At 40.9% G+C, this 21,269-nt stretch overlaps 1 protein-coding gene across 3 annotated transcripts; it reads right to left on the reverse strand.

The window, feature by feature from the left end:
- Positions 1-737: 737 nt before the first annotated feature.
- Positions 738-20,576, reverse strand: LOC111563789 (rho GTPase-activating protein 40). Of its 3 annotated transcripts, none has more exons than XM_023263046.3 (15): positions 20,359-20,576; positions 15,160-15,386; positions 13,977-14,197; positions 13,191-13,269; positions 12,272-12,420; positions 10,809-10,974; positions 10,395-10,486; positions 9,983-10,060; positions 8,407-8,566; positions 7,375-7,457; positions 5,792-5,998; positions 5,326-5,469; positions 4,930-5,081; positions 4,647-4,702; positions 738-3,716 (listed from the first exon to the last, which is right to left on the reverse strand). In XM_023263046.3, exons 1-15 carry the CDS (start codon positions 20,433-20,435, stop codon positions 3,610-3,612), a joined length of 1,998 nt encoding a protein of 665 aa, XP_023118814.2. In that variant the 5' UTR covers positions 20,436-20,576; the 3' UTR covers positions 738-3,609. The 3 variants fall into 3 exon arrangements, with proteins under 3 accessions (XP_023118814.2, XP_023118812.2, XP_035800714.2); XM_023263044.3 differs by lacking the exon at positions 20,359-20,576 and adding an exon at positions 17,879-20,175; XM_035944821.2 differs by lacking the exon at positions 20,359-20,576 and adding an exon at positions 15,465-17,820.
- Positions 20,577-21,269: the final 693 nt, after the last annotated feature.

Raw genomic sequence — 21,269 nt, forward strand, 5'->3', positions numbered from 1 at the left:
CGTCTGGCAGGCTGGCTGCTCCTCCGTCTGGGGGGTGCAGTTTGGTTTGCTTAGTGATTTTTGTGTGTGTGTGTGTTGTCAGAAATGAGCGAATGAGGTTGGAACGAGAAGCAAACATGCAGCAGATTCTGAGAAAAAGCAGGAAAATAATAGAGCCTTGGTGAAAAGAAGCATCTAAGACAAAAACAATGAGGTCGAATATGTGATTATGTCCCAAAATATCCTAGTTTGGTTTTAAACACCTAATTCTCCATTGTGATTCACTTTCTACATGGCACATATCTTAAACCTCACTTTTAGTAAGAAAGATCCACCGGATAAGCAAATAACTGAATGAATGAATATTATATGATGGATCAGTTTTGTTCTTTTGTCTTCCAAGCACCGTTTGGACACGCTGAGACCTTGAATAATCAAAGTTGATGAAGCAGTTAGTCGCAAATGGTTTTTTCCAGGAGCGTTGGCGATGATTAATCAAGGAACTGAGCAGCTCTGGCCTCTCCACCAGCACACATTACAAGGTTAATCTCTCTATTGATTATTGCGGCACAACAAACCAATACTTCACTCCAGGTTTTCTCCGTCTGTCTTCACACGCGTTTTCCACTTTCTGCGGATGCATAAATATGGGGGGAGCAGATGCAACTGTACCGCTGATGAATGATTGCTTTCCTTGATACCATCTTTTCTACTACCGCAGCTCATATTGAGAAAAATAAATCATGCTTAGCACAACATTAGATTCACATTTATTGAGAAAAAAGGGACAATTTTCAAAAGTTTTCTTCCTACGGAGAAAGTATTCTCACAGATGTATTAAAAACAACGAGGGCATAAATATACATTCTGACGTCTGCTGACTGACGTCTAAAATCTTCACCAATAAGGGGTTCACACTTTGATCACAGCAGGATACAAATGTAAAATGCTGTAAAATGTCCATCATTTAGGTCCCTAGGTTTATAGATAACACTGTTTCAGAGATATTCCCCCCCCACACGCAGCGTCTTCACATCTTCGCATATATACAAACACAAACAGACTCAATAGGAAACTGTGAACTTGTACCCCTCCTGTTTTGGTGACTCCACATCTTGTTGTTCGGCATGTGTGTTTAGACAAAGCGTGTCCATGTGCTCGGCTCCTCGGGGTGTTTGGACTCGCGCTGCTCGCCCTCTGGGATGCTGCTTCAGAGGTGACCTAGTTCTCCTGATTGTCAGCAGAAGGCGGTTTCATCAGCTCGCTTTGTGCCGAGGCACTGAACTGTGCCTGGGACCCTGGGACAGGCCAATTGGACTTGTGTAATGAAGCTCATCACACATGCACACACACACACACACACACACACACACACACACACTGCTGTTGTCAGGTCCAGGGCAGCAGAATTTATAACACCTATTTATTACCCTCTGTTTTATCAAAGAAAAGTGATTCCTGTGTGCGTTTCTGATGCATGCACCACGCTGCCATTATGGTCCATTACGGGGAGGTGACAGAGATGGAGCAGAGGGTGTTGATAGATGTGTGTGCCTGGGCCGGCTGTCATTACCCCGTCTATTGAGCAGAGTGTGCAAGATGCTTCCCACAAAATGGCCGCGGAGCACCAACATGGCTCCGGCTGCGAGGAGCAAATGGATCGCATCTGACGATCGGTACAAAATGTTTAATACATTCATTTGCTGCTTGTGTGTGTTTGGAACAGCTTCGAGTAGCAACACGATCACAACAAACAGTCCTACTGCGGCGGTTTCTCCTCGCAGCAGAGTGTATATGAACGAGAAATATTTACACAGGAAATCTATCCTACGAACAGATGTAAAGAGATTCATAAAAAAGAACAATATGTACACAAACACTGCAAAGTCCCACACTGAGTATGGGTGACTTAACACAACATACTTTGCACTGAGGTGCAGCAATTCCACATTAGCCTAAAGTCTCTCTATCCTACGCAGTACTCACCAAATACAGAAGCAACAACGGCATTACATTCATATAAATAGTAATAATCCCAATACGCCCCATGAGCCACTTCAGCACTTTCACTCCCATTCACGACAACTGAAGACCAGCTTCACTGTACGTCCTTAACAACTCCCTTTAGAGGTACAACTACTGTCCTTGAGGTTGTGACACCAAATCCCTTGGTGTCAGAAAAAGAAAAGTCTATTTGAGCACGGCTCTGTGCTGGTCAGGGGTCCTTGGAAGTCCGTGGATTTTTACAACACCCGGGAGATCGCAGGGTTTCACAGATAAAGAAATATCAGTTCATCAGGGTCTCTTCCCCTCTTTGAATGGCACAGGTAAAGAATGGGGCTGATAGAGAGAAACCCTCTGTCTCAAAATATCTGCAAGCAGCAGGAGAGAAGGAACAGGAGTGACTGAGAAGGATCAGTCAGCTGATTAACTGATTTCAGTTTTGAGTGTCTTTCCTCTTTTAGTTCCATAAAAAAAAAACAAAAAAAAACATGAGACAGGGGTTTTCTGTCCATATTTGAGGCTAAATGTGCATCTACTACAATCAGTGAATTTACACTCACATAATTATCCGGATTACGGTCTGATTGCTCCAATAAGCTGAGTTCTTAAACATCATGTAAATGAGAAAACTTGTTGCTGTAATTGGGGTAGAAGAATACAGAAATCTGACTCACTGTGGTGCGTTGTCACTCTGAGCCAGGAAAAACCCAGCTGGTGGATAAAAGAAGATATCAAAACATGGAGCACTGTGTCCTCGTACATCAGGTTCAACAAAAACTTTTGTGCTGACAGGAAAATCGTCTCTGCTCTGTCAGCCTGTCAGACTGTGACTGCCAGTCAGCCTGCTGCTGGAGAGCTTTCTAATACGGATTTTTTAAAAAAAGGTAAGAAAGCCACACTTTTAAAGGTTGGAAGTACAGGAGCTATTGACCTGCTCTGTTGGTACATGTTGGATGATCACCTGCATATCCTGGTTACTCTAACTTAAGACTACTGAAACAACTTTGCTTAGAATATGCACAAAAAAACCCTGAATCATGTTGAAGCTTTTTCCAGTGGACTTCTGGATCAAACCTACTCCAGGAAAACATTATTTGTGTATGTAGAGCAGAGGCTGGTCTGAGAGGGGGGAGGGCAGCTCTCTATAGCCAGAGGTGCTCTGCAGCCCCATCTGCTCACTCATGGTCGGAGATGATTGCTTGAGAGAAAAGATGGTGAAGCAAACTGTCCAGCCGCTCTCCCTCTGTCACTCTCTTTCTGCTCTTTTCTGTGCAGCAGGTTCTCCGTCGGAAGCAATGAGTCACGTCGGCAGCTTTTTGCTTGCAGTAATGCAGGAGAGCGATGATGGTGCGAAGGGAGGAAGGAGCAGAAGAAGATGGAGGGAAACGGGAAGGTAGAGGGAAAGAGGGCGGTGTGAGCTCATGTGATCACAGACAGTTTTGAGGCTCTGCTCCAGGCAGATTCTCCATCTAACTGTTTCTGCTTCCTGCATCTGTCTCCTTCTCGCTTGTTGCTCTAAGGTTGTGCGGGACATGAAGAAGCGATGGCTGCATGGATCTGATGTTTTTTAAAGAATCTGCCTTTATCATTTTTCTGCCTCCCGTTCCTTGATCTGCCCATCCATCGTTACAGCCCTCTGCTGGCGTTGGGTTTCATCTTGATGAACCACTCTCCTCCTGGGTTACTGTTGTACAAATCCAGGAGGTGTGTGTCGGGATCTAAACAGTGTTCACCTGCAGAAAACACACACAATAAATTTAAAAAGAATAAGATTTATTACTTACATATTTTTTAAGGCAACGTCTAACTTTTTTAATGAATAAATATGCAGATTAATCAGTTAAATGTTCCTTCCAAATTAAAATGTTTAGATATTTTGCTTTGGTTTAGGAGTCACAGAGTGTTCCCACCATGTACGGATCTTGTATATTTTAATTTAAAGCAGTAAAACTGAAAAAATATGCAGACTGGATTTTCTGGTGACAGCTGTGATGTTACTCTACATTAAGATTTATCCAAACAGCGACTGCTTTTGTCAGTATTTCTCAATTAAATCTTCATGTTTTTTTTCTTCTTTTCCTGAGCTCCATTGTGTATATTGGACATGTATAATATTCAGGTATATTTCACTGCAGCATTGGATTTCTAAGTTAAAAACATGCAGTATATTTATACAGCAAGTGGTGAAGTAACGTATTTCAAGCTAAGCAGGGTTCATCAGTGTAGCAGCTACGGTTTGTGCTTTTGAAATTTTCAAACACAGAACAGAATAGCAGTTTGAAATTTTCATAGATCACCAGAATAGTTGCTGATTATTTTCCTGTAAAATGATTGCAAATCGCCTTGTGTTTGTGTCAAAACAATAACTAGAAGTTTCGGGCATCAGCATGGAGGTTTAGAGGTTTCTCTGTAACAAAGTTGAACTGCCTGAAAAAGTTTCAGTTGTACTGTTCACTGTGTCAGCTCTCATGTGAGCGAGCAGACAAGTGTGTAATAAGCATTTGTCTGCTCTGATAACTGCAGATGCACAGCTCGTGTCTCTTTGGCACTTTTTCACTTCATTACATAAGACCTTGCTACTCTCATCAGCTCGATGAGCAGAAAGACATGCAAATGCCAGCGTCGCTCCGATCAGAGAAAACGGCAGAGACACTTTCACTCACCGATATTCCCTCCCACTTCGTACAGGGCGCAGTCCGGGTACACAACAGAGCCGTTTCTGTTGAGAGACACACAACACCATGTGTCAGGTTGTGTTGTTCCATTGAGGTGGATTTATAGGTTTCATTCTTACAGGACAATTTAATAAACTAACACCGGTGACTCCAGAAACCTGTCAGTTGCAACTTGTGATCACACTCTTGTGTTTTTGCAAATCCAAGCAGTCAGTCATGTAACACAGCTGGATGAAACACTTGGTGTTTTAATAGTGCTGCAGTATCATACCTGCGCATTTTGCCTTTTCCATTATCAGGGCTGCGGAGGAACTGGCGGTGAAACTGGGAGAGCAGGTCTGAGGCTCGTGAGCTGATGTTGAGCTGGAACTCCATTGTGTCGCTCTCCAGATCGCCGACCTGGATCTTGACTGTACGACGCGGCTGCAAAAAAAGAGTATGAGAATATTCAGCACTGTCATAATTTTTAATGTAAAGTAACAGCAGTAGAATTGGACGGAGGCGTCTTCAGTGTTTAGCATGTTTTAAAGAATGTACAGCGTGCCGATTTATGATTCTTCTCGTGTTAGCTTTTAACTGGTACATCATAAGTATTAAGTCCACAGACAAGATTACACAGGAACTGATATTTCTGGAAGTAATGCTGAGTAGTGCTAAACCAACTCACCTCAGAGGTGTTTTTGTCAGGTTTGTCCCTGCTGTCTGTGTGAATCTTCCTCAGCAGGTTCTTGATGCGGCGGTCATAGAACTGGTAACGCCGGTTACTGTTCTCATTCAGTTTACGCACCTGGCTCATGAGGAAATTAGGGATCTGAACAGGAAAACAACACAACACAGCATGTTGTTATGAAGTGTTTACTAAAACAAAATTTAGCACTAGTTTACTCACTTGGTTTCTCTCAAACTAAACAAATTGAGCAAAGCTACTTTCAAGATATTCATTTCACACACAGCTTCTGTTATATTTTATTTCCCGGATAATAAAGTTTTTGTGATGAATATTGCTTAAATTTTCTTCATTGAAAATAAAACTATTTTAAAGGCTTCAAAGTTAAACTGGAGCACATTCAGAAAATTTAAAACGTAAATATAAGAATCACACTATTATACATGATGTATGTAGATGGTCCTACCGTCCAGAGCAGATCCTGGTAGCGTATGAGGAGCCTCATAACGTCAGCTGCCTTCTCTGCCTGTCCTTTCTCTGCTCCCTCCGTCAGTCTGCTGGGGACGGCCTTATGGAGGAAGAGGTTGGGAGCCATGATGGTGGCGACAGCCCACAGGTTCATCCTGTTCCTTTTCTCCCTGGAAACCACCTTACTGAGGAACTCGAGCAGGGCCTGAAGGAAACACAGATGGAGATACATGAGGCTGAGGGCTTTTCAGCTGTTTTTAGCATTTATTTATTTATTTTTTTTATAAAAAAGTGCAGCATGGAGGTTTAAACACACAGTTCCAGATTTTATAGACTTAAAAGACTCACTCTGGCTTTCGACTCAGTACTGTGCAAATGTCTTTCAAAAGATTAAAAGGGCACTTACATGAGGGACAAAATAGAGTAAAGTGAATTATCACAGTGACTGAATCATCCGTAACACCTCTGCTGAGAAGTATGTTAATGCACTGTAAGTTTCAGCTGCCTCCACTGGAGTCAAAGTAATTAGTTCAGGTGGGTTTCATGCTCCTGGTTGCAATAAGTGGAACTGACTGCACACTTATGTTGGTAAAAATGAGTCATTGGTTAATGCAAGCCGTTATATAACAGAGCAGAGTGTTTGAAATGTGGATTATGAGCAGAACAATACAGTCATGCATTACAAAACGGTGCTGTGGTCAAGAGTCTTTTTGGATGCATTTCTGACAAATCTAAGAAGAGCGAATAGTCTGAAATTAAAAACTTGATAGTAAAGTAGCTTTATAGATCAAAATTCCAGTTTAACACTTTTGGGATCTCTCATGGAGTCTGTAAAATTCTTGTTATGTTTCACACCTCCACGATAAAATACTTTTCAAACTTGACTCAAACATTTTGGTAGCTAGTTTTCAAATAGCAATATTTCAGTATAAAATACTCTATTAGTTGCTTAAGTAAAAGTGCAAATGAAATGTGATTAAAAATGTCCTTGAAGTATCAAAAGTGCTCTAAGACTGAAAATGGCCCCTGTTAGTTTTATACTCTTACACAATCCATTATTATGTTTTTATGACTGATACTTTGAAAGGAACCTTTTGCTGTTGTACTCAGGGTGGAGCTAATTTCAAACATTTATCAACAGATAGTTTAATCTACAACAATTCATTACAATTAAGATCCTTGTTATCTGTTTGGGTGTAATCCTAAGTTGAAAAGTAACTAGAGGCTGAGAAGACATAAAATGGATCTGAAATGTTAAAGTAGAAGTATCTCATTTCCATACTGACCAGATGTGCTCAGGACAGATTACTGTTTAAACAAAATCAGATTTACATGGCAGGAATCACACAGTTTTAACCACGTTTCTTTTTCCTTGATGGAAGAAAGTGCTTTCGTGTAACACAACTACTGCCACACACCAAAAACCAAGTGTTTGCTAAAACCGTGGTTGAGACCATGAAAAAAAACAACATTGATTCTAAATGTGCTAAAATATAATCTATACATTTGTCTTAAAGCTTGAGTCACTGCTTCTGTGTTGAATGTAGGACATGAAGAGTCATATAGTCGTGTTGTCTTCACCTTTAGCGTGTTCCTGTTCGGCTCAGGCAGCAGCAGGATGAGCAGGTTCAACATGTGGAGTTTCTGCTTCAGCTCTGTGATGTCTAAAGAAGTAAGAAAATAAGTGGATGAGACAGACTGAACACACACATACACACACAAACGCACACTATTAATTTCCTCTGTCTCTGACTAAGAATAATGCGATGTCTAAAGATTAATGGCATTGTGACAGGTGGCCATTAGGTTTGTTAGCTTATGTTTCTGTGGTCACACGCCATTTATCACTTTGCACTGATCCTCCTCACAAATTATACATCAGTGAGTCATCAGTCAGGTTGTATTAATATCAGTCGATTTTTTATTAAGGAGAAACTGATGTGAAAAAAGCGGATCCCCTGCTCTGCTGTGTCACTGAGTGTGCGTTTGTGATGGTGCCGGTGCACCCCTTCAAATGGTATCAACTTGTTCATCTTAATGTTGAATTCTCAGCTGGAGCAGAAAAGATAAGTGTCACGCAGTGCTGCCATCACGGTGAAGGGACTAAGGTGCTGTAATTATCGTGTGAGCCCTGCTGAGCTGTCTGGAAAAGTGGGCAGCAGATTGTTGTGTCAAGGAGGGGAAAAGAGACTGTTGCATATGCGTCTATTAGACAGTAATTTAATGGAACCTGAACACGTTTGAGATACTATCAAATGATCGATACAAATGTAGTCACTCATTTCAGCATTTTCAACTGCAGAGTGATAAACTATGTGCATAGTATAACTGATCTGGCTGTTATGTAACTATTGAGCATTGTCCTGAAAGGGAAAGTTCTCAGGTTTAATCCAAACAACCAACAAAGGTGTCGACTCTCTGAACAGTAACCTCATTCAAATAGCTGAAGCATAATGGGTGCATGACTGTGACGCAATGCTTTTTGCACAATCTGTTCAATGCATGCACAGCATTTTAAATCTACTGTAAGAATGTTGCAAACCTTTCACAATAACAATGCAAGAGGACAAAATAGAAATAATATTTTATCCAACAGCAGTCGTGTGCACTGACCTCTGACAGCGCTGAAGGTGTTGAGGTACTCTGCAGTGAGCAGAGGAGCAGGTAGTTCACGGATGAACTTCTTGAGTAGTGCAGCAGCATCATTTGGACTCACTTCATCCCAGCTGACCTGCCCTGAGTAGAAGTTAGTCTCCAAGTTCTGCTGCAGCAGCTGCACAGAGAGAACAATGTAGTTTTCAGTTGGTGTGTATTGACAAACAAACTGATCTCGAATTAAAGTTTGTTACAATTAAAATGACTTTTCATCACGATAAAATTGGGAGGTACAAAAGCTGATTCTGATACGTTACACAGTAAATATGTGAAAGGTCCACTGTAGGACAAACACTACTGAACTAGACCCTCTAAACCTCATAACCCGCCATCGGGTTTGAAAGGCACGCTGTCTTCAAAAAGCTGCCAACAATAGTCATTTAAACTTTCTGCAGGTTCTTGAACTAATCATTTGTGGCATGCAATTCTGTAAGAAACTCAACTAAAACCAAGCTTTAAATCATGATATTTATTGTTGTACTTTGTTCTACATGTCTCTTTCACAAAATTTGCCAAAAATTATATTTACTCGAAGCAGATTTCATAAAGAATAAAAAAAATTCTGAGCTTCCTGGTGCAACCATGAAGTCTTAAGTGACTCAGCTGCAAGTAGTAGCAATGTGACAAAAATTTAGAGACTTTTTTATCTGAATTGCAGGCTGTGTTTACACAGAACAGACAGAAGACAAGTACGGAAGGAAATTTAAAATGCAAGCAGTAAAATATCTATAGTATGTACAGCCACCGTTTTTGGACATTTTCTTCAGTACTGCTATGTGGACACTTAGACTAATGTTGCATATGGTGATTCCACGTTTTTATATTTGAAAACAAAAAGTAATAAAATAATTCAACTTTTTTATGATTTATGGCTTTGTATTGCACAGAAAATATATATTTTTTTAGCTCTCTATACTCCTAGCCACTGTGCTATTTCAACATAGTAGCAGGACTTTAGCAGTGAAAAGTGGGACCATAGGAGAGGAACAAATAAAATGTCCAGAAGCTGTTAGGGATTCAGAGAGTTAACACTGTGACAGGACACAGGTTCATGCTGTGTGCTTGTCTCTAGCAGTAAACATTAAATACATGAAAAATTATTTTCTAACACTTTGGTATGCTATTGAAACCAGGGACTAACCAAAGAAATCAACAAAACTATGAAATGCAGTTAATTCTCACTGTTGTCAACTACTTGATTATCTATCCTGGCAGTTTTTCCTTCCTTGCTGCTAACTGGTGCCCTCTTGTGGCTGCTGAGGTTTAAATGCTTCACCATCATCTCTACATTAAATACAGCATCTTAAAGGCTATCTGGCAACAGCAGCTGAAAAAGAATGATTGATTTTGTCTCACAGGACCTTGTTTTTCTAAATGTCAGGTGTACTTAAACTTAGTAAAGCTGGTCGATTTTCCTCTGCCGTTCAATTGTGTCAATATTCTGGCTGCTCTTTAGGCCTTCACTTCACACACAAGGAAAATAAATAAAATAATCAGGAGGAGTGTTAGGTATGTGTAGATCCCAATATTGCACCTTGATTCTGGACTGAGACCCTGGAACCCGCAGGATCCCTTCTGAATCGACTCCTTTCTTCTCCAGAAACGATAACAACTGCAGAGGGAGAGAGAGAAAGAAAAAAGGGAGAGAGACATCAGCAGAGTCAGGCATCAGTAGATAAGAATCTCTAGCTCACCTCTGCTGGTTATACTCAGTAACTGCTGCTACAAACAGGGTGTGGTCGAAGCATTTCACACACCGAGAAAACTGAATATTCTAATTGTCATCTTCTGTCAGACCAGAAGAGAGAAACAGGCTTATTGCATAAAAAACTGTATGTACTTCCAGCACGTACAAATTTTGCTTCACGTGCAGCGTGTCATTTATTCACTGTACGTGTTCTGCCTGTGAAAGGTCATATCACACAGATACATTTATAGGTTCTTACCGCCTGCATGAACAGAGGAGTCGAGGTGTTGGGCTTCATTTTCTGATCATTCTCCAGCAGCGTGGCCAGAGGCACCCCAAAGAGCGTGCTCTCTGTGAAAGATCAGAGTGTCAGTCATGTCTGCCTCACATGGTGTTGCTTGTGTTATTGTGTGAAGACGAGGGTGACAACATACTGCAGCGCTAACCAAAACGATTATTTATGACTGTGATTCATTATTAGTGAAGAATATGTAACTAGTTTTTCTAGTTTTCAGTGTTGAACAGTTCACAGAAATTACAAAGCTGACAGTTTGTATGTGTGGCTCAAAAGCAAAAAAAAAAAACATACTTTAACATTATTTTCTTCATAAGAAAGGTGTTGTCAATTTCTGTGTGTGTTGTATCTTTCCTGTTAGTATGAGTGCTACCCCACCTGGGATTTTCCTCTTGCCGGTTTTGTGCCTTTTGACCTCGAGCTCGAGAAGGTCGGACAACGCCGTCATGTCGATGAGAGCCAACTGACGCACCTTCTTCATGTCAGCGTGGGACAGATCTTGAATACGAGTCACTCCAAGACGGCACTTGGGGCAGATCACCCGCTGAGGAGGTGAGAGTGGAGGAAAGAGAAAAGTGAGAAGATGGGAAGTGGAATTGAAAGTTAGAAAGTGGATGTGAAGAGTGACAGAAAGACAGAAAGCATACAAAGAGAAAAACGATACGGAAGAGGACAACAGACTGACTGCAAATCAGTTTATCTCTATGCAGTTTCTTTAAGTACACGTGGCTGAATGGTATCCGAGCATGAATAATTAAGACCACTGATCAAAACCACAAATTCTTCCCCGTTGCACAGGAAACTTATTTAGCCCGAAATAGAACAAGAAATCTGCTGGACTCTGTGACACAACAAGTCTCCTTTTGTTTTGAGCAAATTCCATCATTCCTTATCTGCTTAACCTTGTTATCTAACCAGCAGTGGAGGGCTGATTGCAAATGGCTTGTAATAACATTTGTGTATGTGTGCATGTTTTTTCCCAGGTTTATATGAAACTCTTGATCCAAAACAGGGACTGAAACATTCCGTGATATCTGTGAGGGGCTTGACACTAAATTACTGTGACAAAATTTTTCTGAGCAGCAATTACATTTATTTTTAAATAAGTTTAATACTATCAAACCCCGTTATAATCATAACCATAAATTAAACCAAAGTCGGGTTGATGGAGCCAAAATGGTGATTTGATCGCAATGAGACAAGAACATAACAATACAGAAAATCTTAAAAACAACTGAGTTACAAAATTCCACTCTTAAAACCCTTCAAGTGTTTGTAAAATCTTAAAACTTTGTGAAAAAGACAAAGAATTTTGGCACGTTGGGACTTGAAAACAAAAAATGCTCAGTCAGAAAAGATAAGTCATAGGAATTTATGGTACTGAGCCCAATATTAATAATTAGTCTTAAGGGTACGTGCACAGACATTTTCCCAAACATATGTTCAGACTTAGAACCTATAGGCTGAATTTATATTTTGTATCTTTATAGGGTTTAACTGAAGTAAATTGTCATCCGGGCCCAAAAGCTGAACTGTTAATAGGTGTTATACTTCATCATGTACAGTTCATCAACGGCTGTTCCCCAAAACTGTGTGATTGTTTTGAAGTTATCATTTCTGTCAATATAATCCCTTCCACCAAAACAAAATGAATGTAGGAAATACAAACAGTGAAACACTAGTCAGTATTTCCCTTTTGTATTTCATTTGCAAATCCTCTTCCCCTTTCATGTCAGGACCGTTTACAGATTTTCTTCAAACCTCCCTACTACAAAGCTGTCCTGCAGCCACAGCCATACTGGAAAATGAGTGGGAGAGATGAAAATTGTTTGGGTGCTTACAGGCAGGGTGCCGTCCTCTTTTCTGCGTTGGCTGTTATTTTGTGGGAGTTTGGCTTGTTTGAGGAAGATGACAGCCTGTTCGCAGTAGGCCACATCAGTGAAGAAGAATTCCTCTTTAGGAGCACCTCGCTGATGCTCCGGGGTCACAGCTGAGCAGGAAACACGCCAATAAACATACACAAACAGCAGTCTGTTAGTTTATATAAGCAAGTCTAGTGTAGAGATGGTAGAAAATGTTAATTTGATGGAAGAAATACGCCAGAAAGTTAACACAGAAATGAGGAAATGTACCATGAACTCATTTAATCTCTTCTCAGGATCAGCACAGAGGAACAGATCATTTCAAAGAACATTAAACAAGAATACTGCTGAAGTTACTCTCATCATCTAAAATAGAACTGCAGTCCATTTTGATAGTAGTAATGTACCTAAGGTATTTGAGTACGGGACAACCTGTTGTATGTTTTCAATATTAAAACACCTACAAATGAATGGCAGGATTCTCCAATTAGCAAACTGTTTTTCCTGCATGTTTTCTTAGTACAAATCTGACAGGGGCTTTCTCCAGCAGTAACATGCAGAGACAAGCAGTTATCCAGGGATTAATCTGAGCCAATGAAATGGCAGATGACAGGTGTTGTGGCTTGATCTATCGTCATCAGATGCCCACATACCTGCTGCTCACCTTTAGGTATGTTTCAAAAAACAAGGCTGGTAATTACAAGTAAACCAATGAGGAATGTGTAAAACGATCGAACACAGGGCTGATTATGGAGTAAAGTTTGGATTAAACTAAATTACTGTGACAAATTGCAGCTATTGCTGCGATGTACCTGAGTTTAAGAGTGCATCCACTTGTTTGTGTTCCCTTTAGTATTTTGAAATTTGTTTTTGATTTGTACAATTATGTAGTTCTTACCTGATAGTGGTGTTTTGGCAACCGATGCCATACTGTTTTGAGCAGTGTCTTCACTATGCTGAGACTCAGGCAGAAGGGTCTGGTGAAAGAGACGCATTGAAAACACATTTACAATCTGTTTGTAATCCATGATTGTTAGAAATATCAGCTCTTAAATATCTGTGTCCAATAAGTGAATGGATGCGGGTCTACAGAGTGTTTCCTTTGCTAAAGCACTGATAAGAATCAGAGAAACAGTGTCTCTATTCCCCTTTAAGACTGTCTCAGACAGGCAGTGAGGACAAAGCATGGCCTTTATATGTGATCTGCCTTTATTGTCACAGGTCAGCCCATCTCCATGAAACAAGATCGCACAATACTGAGGGACAATAGAAAGCCCTCACGGAGTTTAAACGCTCACCTGGGAAATGGGTATTTTACATCTCATTGCATATTATATTAACTGTATGTGACACAAGCAGGCTCAGCTTGCTGAAAACCTACAGACTTTGACACAGATTTTCTACAGCAGTATGAAGACTGTAAAACTAGAAAATCAAGGTTTTATGTGTATCAAAGAACTCAAATTAAATTGTGAAGCACATAGATAGGATTCTTTTAATTACATAGCTGCATTAAAAGTACAGAGAAAGTTACTCCAAGACATTCTTGAATAAATTACTTTTCTTCTATTTGTAGATCATTTGAATGCATGTATCACTATGTAGGGCATCAATATTTGTGACCAGCTGTAGAAGAGTCTCCCTTAGACAGATGGAGATTCACATCGTATTTCAGTATCCTGACCTGAGCGATGGGGGAGTGGAAGATGTCACGAACGTCGCGGGGAGGTGGTTTGTTCCTTTTACGGAGGGACAGCGTGTAGGAATCCAGTCGGCGCTGAACGGCCTCGGCCTGCGTCCGGGTCAGAGTGGACAGCAGCACCGCGTTGTCTACATCCTCGCTGTCCTCACTGATGAGGTTGGACAAGCCAGCATCTGCCAGCCACTGCTCCTCTTGTTCACCCTCTGAAACATACAGCAGGCATTTAGATGTAAACACACACTGACAACAAGAACATGTGAATAAAATGCAGAATGTTGCAGTACTAAATTAGAACTTCAAAGCAATTTCAGGCTTAAAATTTTAATTAAAAAATGTGCACCAGTTTTAAGTAACTGATGATTTACTCAGTTTAGCTTTACAAAAACACTTTTGTTTTTGTTTAAATTTAGAAAATGTGTAAATTGTGGCACAGTCCAATCAAAAGCCATTGATGTGTCAACAGGAAATTACTGTAGCATGACAAGATCTTACATAAACCATTGTAACTGTTTAAAGGAGGATAAACAATATCATACAGTTTGACATATTTACGCGTTAGAAGAACTTCAGCTTTGTCAGTTTCCTCGGTTAGCTATGCAACAGTTACAGCAGGTTGTGAATGAATGTTAATTATCAGTAACAGGTAATCTCTAAGTAGGAACTGGTTTCTCTGTTGCCTGAATGTATGTCGAACCGGTTCTCTAAATACAGCAGATCAATTCAGGAAGAACATAAATTGTTCATCATCTTAAAATAATAATCCAGTACAATTACACACTGATGGTTTAGTCATTATCAAAAAAATAAGAAGTGCCTCTGTTTACATAACATAAAAAGCTAAATTACCACAACCAGACAATTTGAACAGACATTACAAAAGAACACTTCCATTAAAAGTCAGCAGACATGAATGGCTATTTGGCATGTGCATATAAAACACTCCCAGCCACAGTGTTTGATCGTGTTGTCATGGGGATGAGCGCCACTTTGCTGCATGAGAGAAACCTGATATGTTGCCATGGCAAATGCATCCTTTCACGGAGGATCCCGGTAGCAGCTGAGTTAATCATTATCATTTTGTACTATCACACAATCTCAAGTGGGCTTCTTTCTCAGCTGTTTTGGTCTATTATTCATCAATCAGCACAGGCTCTGCAGTATTTACCTTCTGACTGTCTGGAGTCTCTTCTGGTGCAGTCAAGGTCTGTGTAGCCACTCCCCTGTCGAATAGTCTCTACCTCACTCCAAAATGAGTCCAGGCAGAGTTCGTCGGGATGCTGCTCCTGGTCCTGGGAGGGCGGCGGCGTGTGCGTGCTGTGTGCGTGTTCAGCGGCTGCCTGGTCCTGCGTGCCGGCCCAGGGGTCCACGCTCATCTCGGTGGGGCTGGGATCTCTGGTGCACACATACACACACGTAAAGAAATCACACGCATGCATGCAAACAAATGTGCAGAGACACAAAGACACATACAGACACGGGAGAAATGGTGAAGATTGAGGTGGTGCGGGGAGGATGAATCAGCCGGGAGAGCCCAGAGAGATGGAGAAACAAAAGGAGTGGGATGGAGTGAGGAGAGAGACGGCGAGGACGGACACAAAGGGGGGTCTCTATTGTTCTTGTAAAATGTGGCCTGGAGGCAAAGTACCCTGCAGGTCCACTAGATGTCACTGTAGCAGTGTGAAATCTGCTTCCCTGAGGGTCACACCCCTCTGCCTACAGAAATACATCTGAGAGTGTTACCTACTAACAATGCAGCATGAAACATGCAATGAAGAGAGTTTTGGAAAAAGAAATCATAAATTGTCTAAAACTGCCCTCACTTTCTGATCCAAGCACAGGCAGGGAAAAGGCAATGTGCTATTTTTGAGCTGGACTGAACAACAGAGGGTAGTGTTCTCTCCCAACAATGGGACACACTCAGCTGGCAGACTCACTCACCCCCTCACACACCATAATGTGACCCTGAGATCACAGACACAGGAAGTGGTCAGCTGATTCACTCCAGTGGTGTGTGGTTCATCCACCTTTTTGTAGTCAGCAAATCTCAAGAGACATACCAAACCATTCTGTTCCAGAGCACCAGATGTCTTATCATGCCATCGAGAATGTAGAGACAATGAAATGATAGTTGCCAATATATCAGAGTCAAAAATACCTGTAATACTCTCAGTTGTGATTCAGTGAAGTCATCAAGATGCTGCTCATAAATGCCCACATTAACAATGAATCAACATCTTGGTGTGATGAACAAGATTTGTGGTCTTTCAGAAGTGGGTTTTAATGGTACTTAATTCAATGAAAGCTTTTTTTTATTAGCAAGTAACAACAAGAGAAAACAGGCAAATAAAAACAGATTTTAACAGAAAGACATGCAGGCCTTCACCTTTTTTTTCTTTTAGTAACATTACACTATACACAAAAAATATTTGCAAGAAACATAACCACTAAATTTGATTTTAAATAAATCAATTAATGGGCAACAGTTAAGCTGAAGGAATGCAACAGTCTACTAGGTGTGGTGCTAAAGTATAAAACTACGCTTTAACTGCTTTCTCATGCATTAAACCCTCATTTTTCAAAGCTGTCCAATAAGCTCTGCATCAACTTATCACGTAAAATGGGTCATGCTATTGCTTTACTCTTCTAAACCAGTATGGTTACATTCCACCACACACAACAGCAGTTTACGGTGTAATGTGACTGTACCCTGCAGTGCAGGCTAATCCAAGCCATTTCCATGGAAAACCTTAAACACTTCAGTAATATCTGAACTTTTTCCACAAAGATGTCCTCCCACAGCTTATCAAGACCATGAAAAATCCTACCGATGAGGTTATTTAGCTATAATTAGCAGACATTAAATGCACTGTGAAAAATCGTGCACAGTTCCAATCTGATAGATTGGTAACAGCAACGACACTGGCATTAGTGAAGGCACCAGGCATTCACTGGACAAGAGTGTTCAGTTTATGAATTTTCACACCACAGTCACACTCAAGAAAATGTGTATTTAATCCCACCAGTAGACAAAAACGCAAAGGTTTTAAAATCAAATAAAACACAAACGAAGTAGAAAATCCTCGCATTTAAGAACCTAACAGGAGCAAATGTCTGACATGCATGCAAGTTAACTGACAGCAACAATTACAATTGCCGTGTCAATTACAGTTGTTGACTAATCCTCTCAGTAAACTAACTGCTTCAGCACTAGAGGACTGCACATGTAATACAATTTCTTATTCACTGCAAGGCTGTAACAAAGATTAAACCTAACATAGAAATGTAATTTTAAAAAAAAAAAAAATTGCAAACATAATGATGTTATCGTCTCTACAGACATGTTACTTTGCAGAAAGAAGTGTGATCTCTTTGAGCAAAACTCAACCAGCCAACAACATAAGCTTAGGTATAAGAATTAGTATAGAGACAGAAAATGTTTTGATGATTTATTCCTAAAAGGGTATACTGATTTAATGAAGGTAGTTGTTTTCATACATCTGGCTCACAACACAGCTGTCCAAAACAATAACATGGCCCCCGAAAGATCAGTCATTTTTGACATCAAACAGAAAAATTCACAACAAACCCTTGTTTCCATCTCACAAATTAAAGTTTTTCAGCAAACTAACAACTAACACACTATACTGACTATTAAAATACGGCTTCAATGTTATGACAAAAGTCCACAGAGAGTCACCAGAGGAATTTCTGGGATGCCACAACATAAACTGCACAATTCAACACCGCGAAGGTGTGAATGACATGTTTACATTTTGTTGTTCCACTTTCCTGTCAGGCTATCTTTTTACTTTAACACACAAACTTCACATTTGTGAATTTAGTACTGCTGATCCAGCTCCAACTCCTTCTCACTGCACACTCACCTTGCTTTTTTCTTATGGAGCTTTGACTTCGAGCGCTTGCCCCTCACTGGGCTGTTGTTTGGACGTAGCCTGAAACGGCTCAATTTGGTACGTGGAAACTGCATGTTGGAATCGAGCCTGCTCACCACTACCTCCTCTTTGCCTCCCATATCCACACTGCCAGAGGAATCCAGGAATTAGTTCTGCACAAAAACTAGCTTTATCCAGCCCTGGATGTTTGGCACCATGTGAGTGCGATGTAAATCTGTCTGCTGCTCAAGTTTCTCTGTGCGGCGACAGGAAGTGATGTTGTAAGTCTTTAGTGTGAGGCTTGGGGCTGTGAGGCATACTTGTATGCTGAGTAGAGTTGGAGCTGGAATGCAGGAGGGAGTGACGACTCTCTGAACATCAACACATCATTCACACCTGTTCCCTCCCTCTTCATTGCGAGGTGACACACCCTGCCTTCAATGCCTGATGGCCATCAACTTCCTCTCCGGTTCAAACAGGAATCTGTTACCCGACACACTTTAAACCCCCACTTAAATTACTTAGGCTGAAATACAACAAAGATATCCATTGTTTTAGGTCAGTAGAGGTCTAATGGACACACATGATGAACCCTCTAGTCACATGAGTGAAAGCTAGCTCACTTAACATCCACAAACATGTATACCTCAGGCCATTCATTCACATACCCAGTCATTGGCCTCTTACTGTAAGCTAGACAGCTCTTCTTGAGCTCATTAATCAGTGCTTCTTTGTTGGAAAAATGATGCATTCAATCAACTCTCTGCTTTATGTTGCTGTATGTGTCCACAATTAAATTAATCAAATGGGTCAGAAGAATGAAGAAGGCTTTCTTTTTTATTCAAACTCTGTTGCAAAGCATGCATCACAAACAGGCAATCTTTAATCAAACAGCACATGCTTGTCGAGTTACAGCTCATGACGTGATGAGTTAAATCAAATCATGCCTTATATGCAGAAGAAAGCACCCATTCATGTTGTCATAGCTAATATCCTCGTTCAACCTCATACCTGAGGGCGACTAACCATCTGATATAAATGGCTGCCTGGTGACTGTGTGTGAATGTTCGTGTATGAGTGCAACGTAGAGTGAGAGAAACAAAAAGCAAGAGAAAGTTTCTGGAGCTTCTCAAGGGCAACAGGTCTGTCAACATTGCCTGTGAGCAGCTTTGTAACCCCTAAACATCTCATGAAATCACTCATCACAGTTACTCCATTCTCTCTTGTCATGCTGATGGCAGCCTGTATATCATTCAAATGTGTAGTGGTTTTGACACATGGGCAATTTAATGACAAATATAGCACAGCGTTCCACATATTTCACCTCAACACGTGTGCTTTTCACATTTCTGCTAATGCATGACTTAGTTCTGTCTCTTCTAATAAAAGCTTGATGGAACAATGTTGGGGAATGTATTTTCATGGAAATGCAACTGAAACTGGTCATGCAGTATACAAGCTTAACCAGTTACTTCAACTCTCCACAGTTTGTCACATGACCCCTGTTTGCAATCTGAATTTGGAAATAGGAGAAAGATTTCAGTCTCTTGTGTCAAACTCATAACAACTGACATCGTAATGACCTCACGCAGAACCTCAAGTTAAAAATGCAAATAACTACATTATGAAATCCCCTCAAAGAACAAAATCTAAAAAGGAATCAAAAATAGCTATGAATCTGTTCCTCATGCTTCCTTGCTTTGCCTTAAGAACCAAGAGGTAAAGAAGCATTGTTTCAGTTTTAAACCAGCTAATAATACTCCTCAAGTCGCCAGCGAGTCATAAAGCCTGACCACAAAACAAAGCAGCACATGCTCCATGCTAATTTTAAAAAGGACTACTGAAAATGTCACAGTGTTTGGGATTGTTCCTTTTTGAATGGACCTCTACTGACACAGAGAATCAACAGGAAGTCACCTACTCTGAGAGAAGAATGGACAAAATACAAAGCTGCTGTCTACCTTCATACTCAGCTCTGTGGGAAATAACACAAAGTAACCTCAAGCAACAACTCAGGTCAAGGAATACTGTAATCCACTTGAAAAAGCGGCTCGTGTTGAAAGCAACACACAGTGTTTAATCCTTGTGGCTGAATTCCACTGAAAGCCTCTTAGCTTACATAGAATGCAACAATTAGCTCATATGGCCTTGAGAAAGTGTTTGTCGCAACATCTAGGTTCTGTGATATGAAATATCAGAAACACAGAGTTATTTTCAATTAGTGTACAAATTAACATCATCAAGGGCAAAAAAGCACCAAACAGTAAAACTGTGAGAGTAAAAGTCTTTACAGAATCTAGACAAATACATTATTTTGTGCTGACTGACCAAAAAAACATTCCTACCAAAAACACTCAAGCCAAGGTGACACCCAAACCTAGCTCAGAATAACAGTAGCAAGTGAACCTATGCATGCGCCACAAGCCTCAGCAAACCCTGAGCCCACAGCGGCAGCAAAAGCCTAATCCTACCTGGCCTTGGCCCGCCCGATAACTCTGCCTGAGAGCAGCAGCAGCAGGGCCGCCGAGCCACTTCTCCCCCATGGCATCCTGCTGGTGTCCCCCCAAACTGCTGCAAGCCGTAGGAAACAGCAGCTGCCTGCCCCTGGCAAGCTGTTTCCTTGTAATCTCTTCAACGCACAAACACATTAGAACAAGGACACTCCAACTATGCTGGCAGGCACGTCACTACATCGCATCCTGGTGCAGGAAAGGAGGTCCACATGGGGGGACTTGGGGAGGGACAGAAGCTGAGTGGTTGAATAGCTGACTGGGGCTGGGACAGACAGAGGGAATATATGATATGAATGGTTAGTTTGGACACGGGGTTGAATGAAGAGACCACAACAGCTGCATGTCCGACAGGGTTGCTGGATGGGTGGCTCGACTGACTTTTTGGATCAACTAATGCTGCGGCTTCATCATTTACTGGAACAAAGAAAAGTATAAAATAACCTTTAGACAAGGGAAACATGCTTGCTCATTAATTTACTGTTGTATTCAAGCCCAAGCAAAGGAATTTGCAACATTGTTTCTATAACTTGAACTAATTTGACCTTTCAATAGTTTTCATAGGTAACTGAAGGCCATAATCCCATTTACTGGCACTTATTTACAGCATGGTTGAATATGAAGATCTATCAGACGCTTTGTTAAACAGTCTCCACAGACAATTTCAGAGGCATGAATGAAAAAAACACTCACTGAACTTTGGATCAGAGGGAGGAACACAGGGCAACCCATGGTCTTTGATTAATGGGGTACAGAGAGAACACAAACATCCCAGGTGACTCATGACGAAGACAGGGGACACCCTGGACAGGTTGTCAGTCTACCACAGACAAATAACTAAGCACATTCGGGTTCACATGCAAATTCCACAC

This window comes from Amphiprion ocellaris, chromosome 5 (assembly GCF_022539595.1).
Source record: "Amphiprion ocellaris isolate individual 3 ecotype Okinawa chromosome 5, ASM2253959v1, whole genome shotgun sequence".
NCBI classification, from domain to species: Eukaryota; Metazoa; Chordata; class Actinopteri; family Pomacentridae; genus Amphiprion; species Amphiprion ocellaris.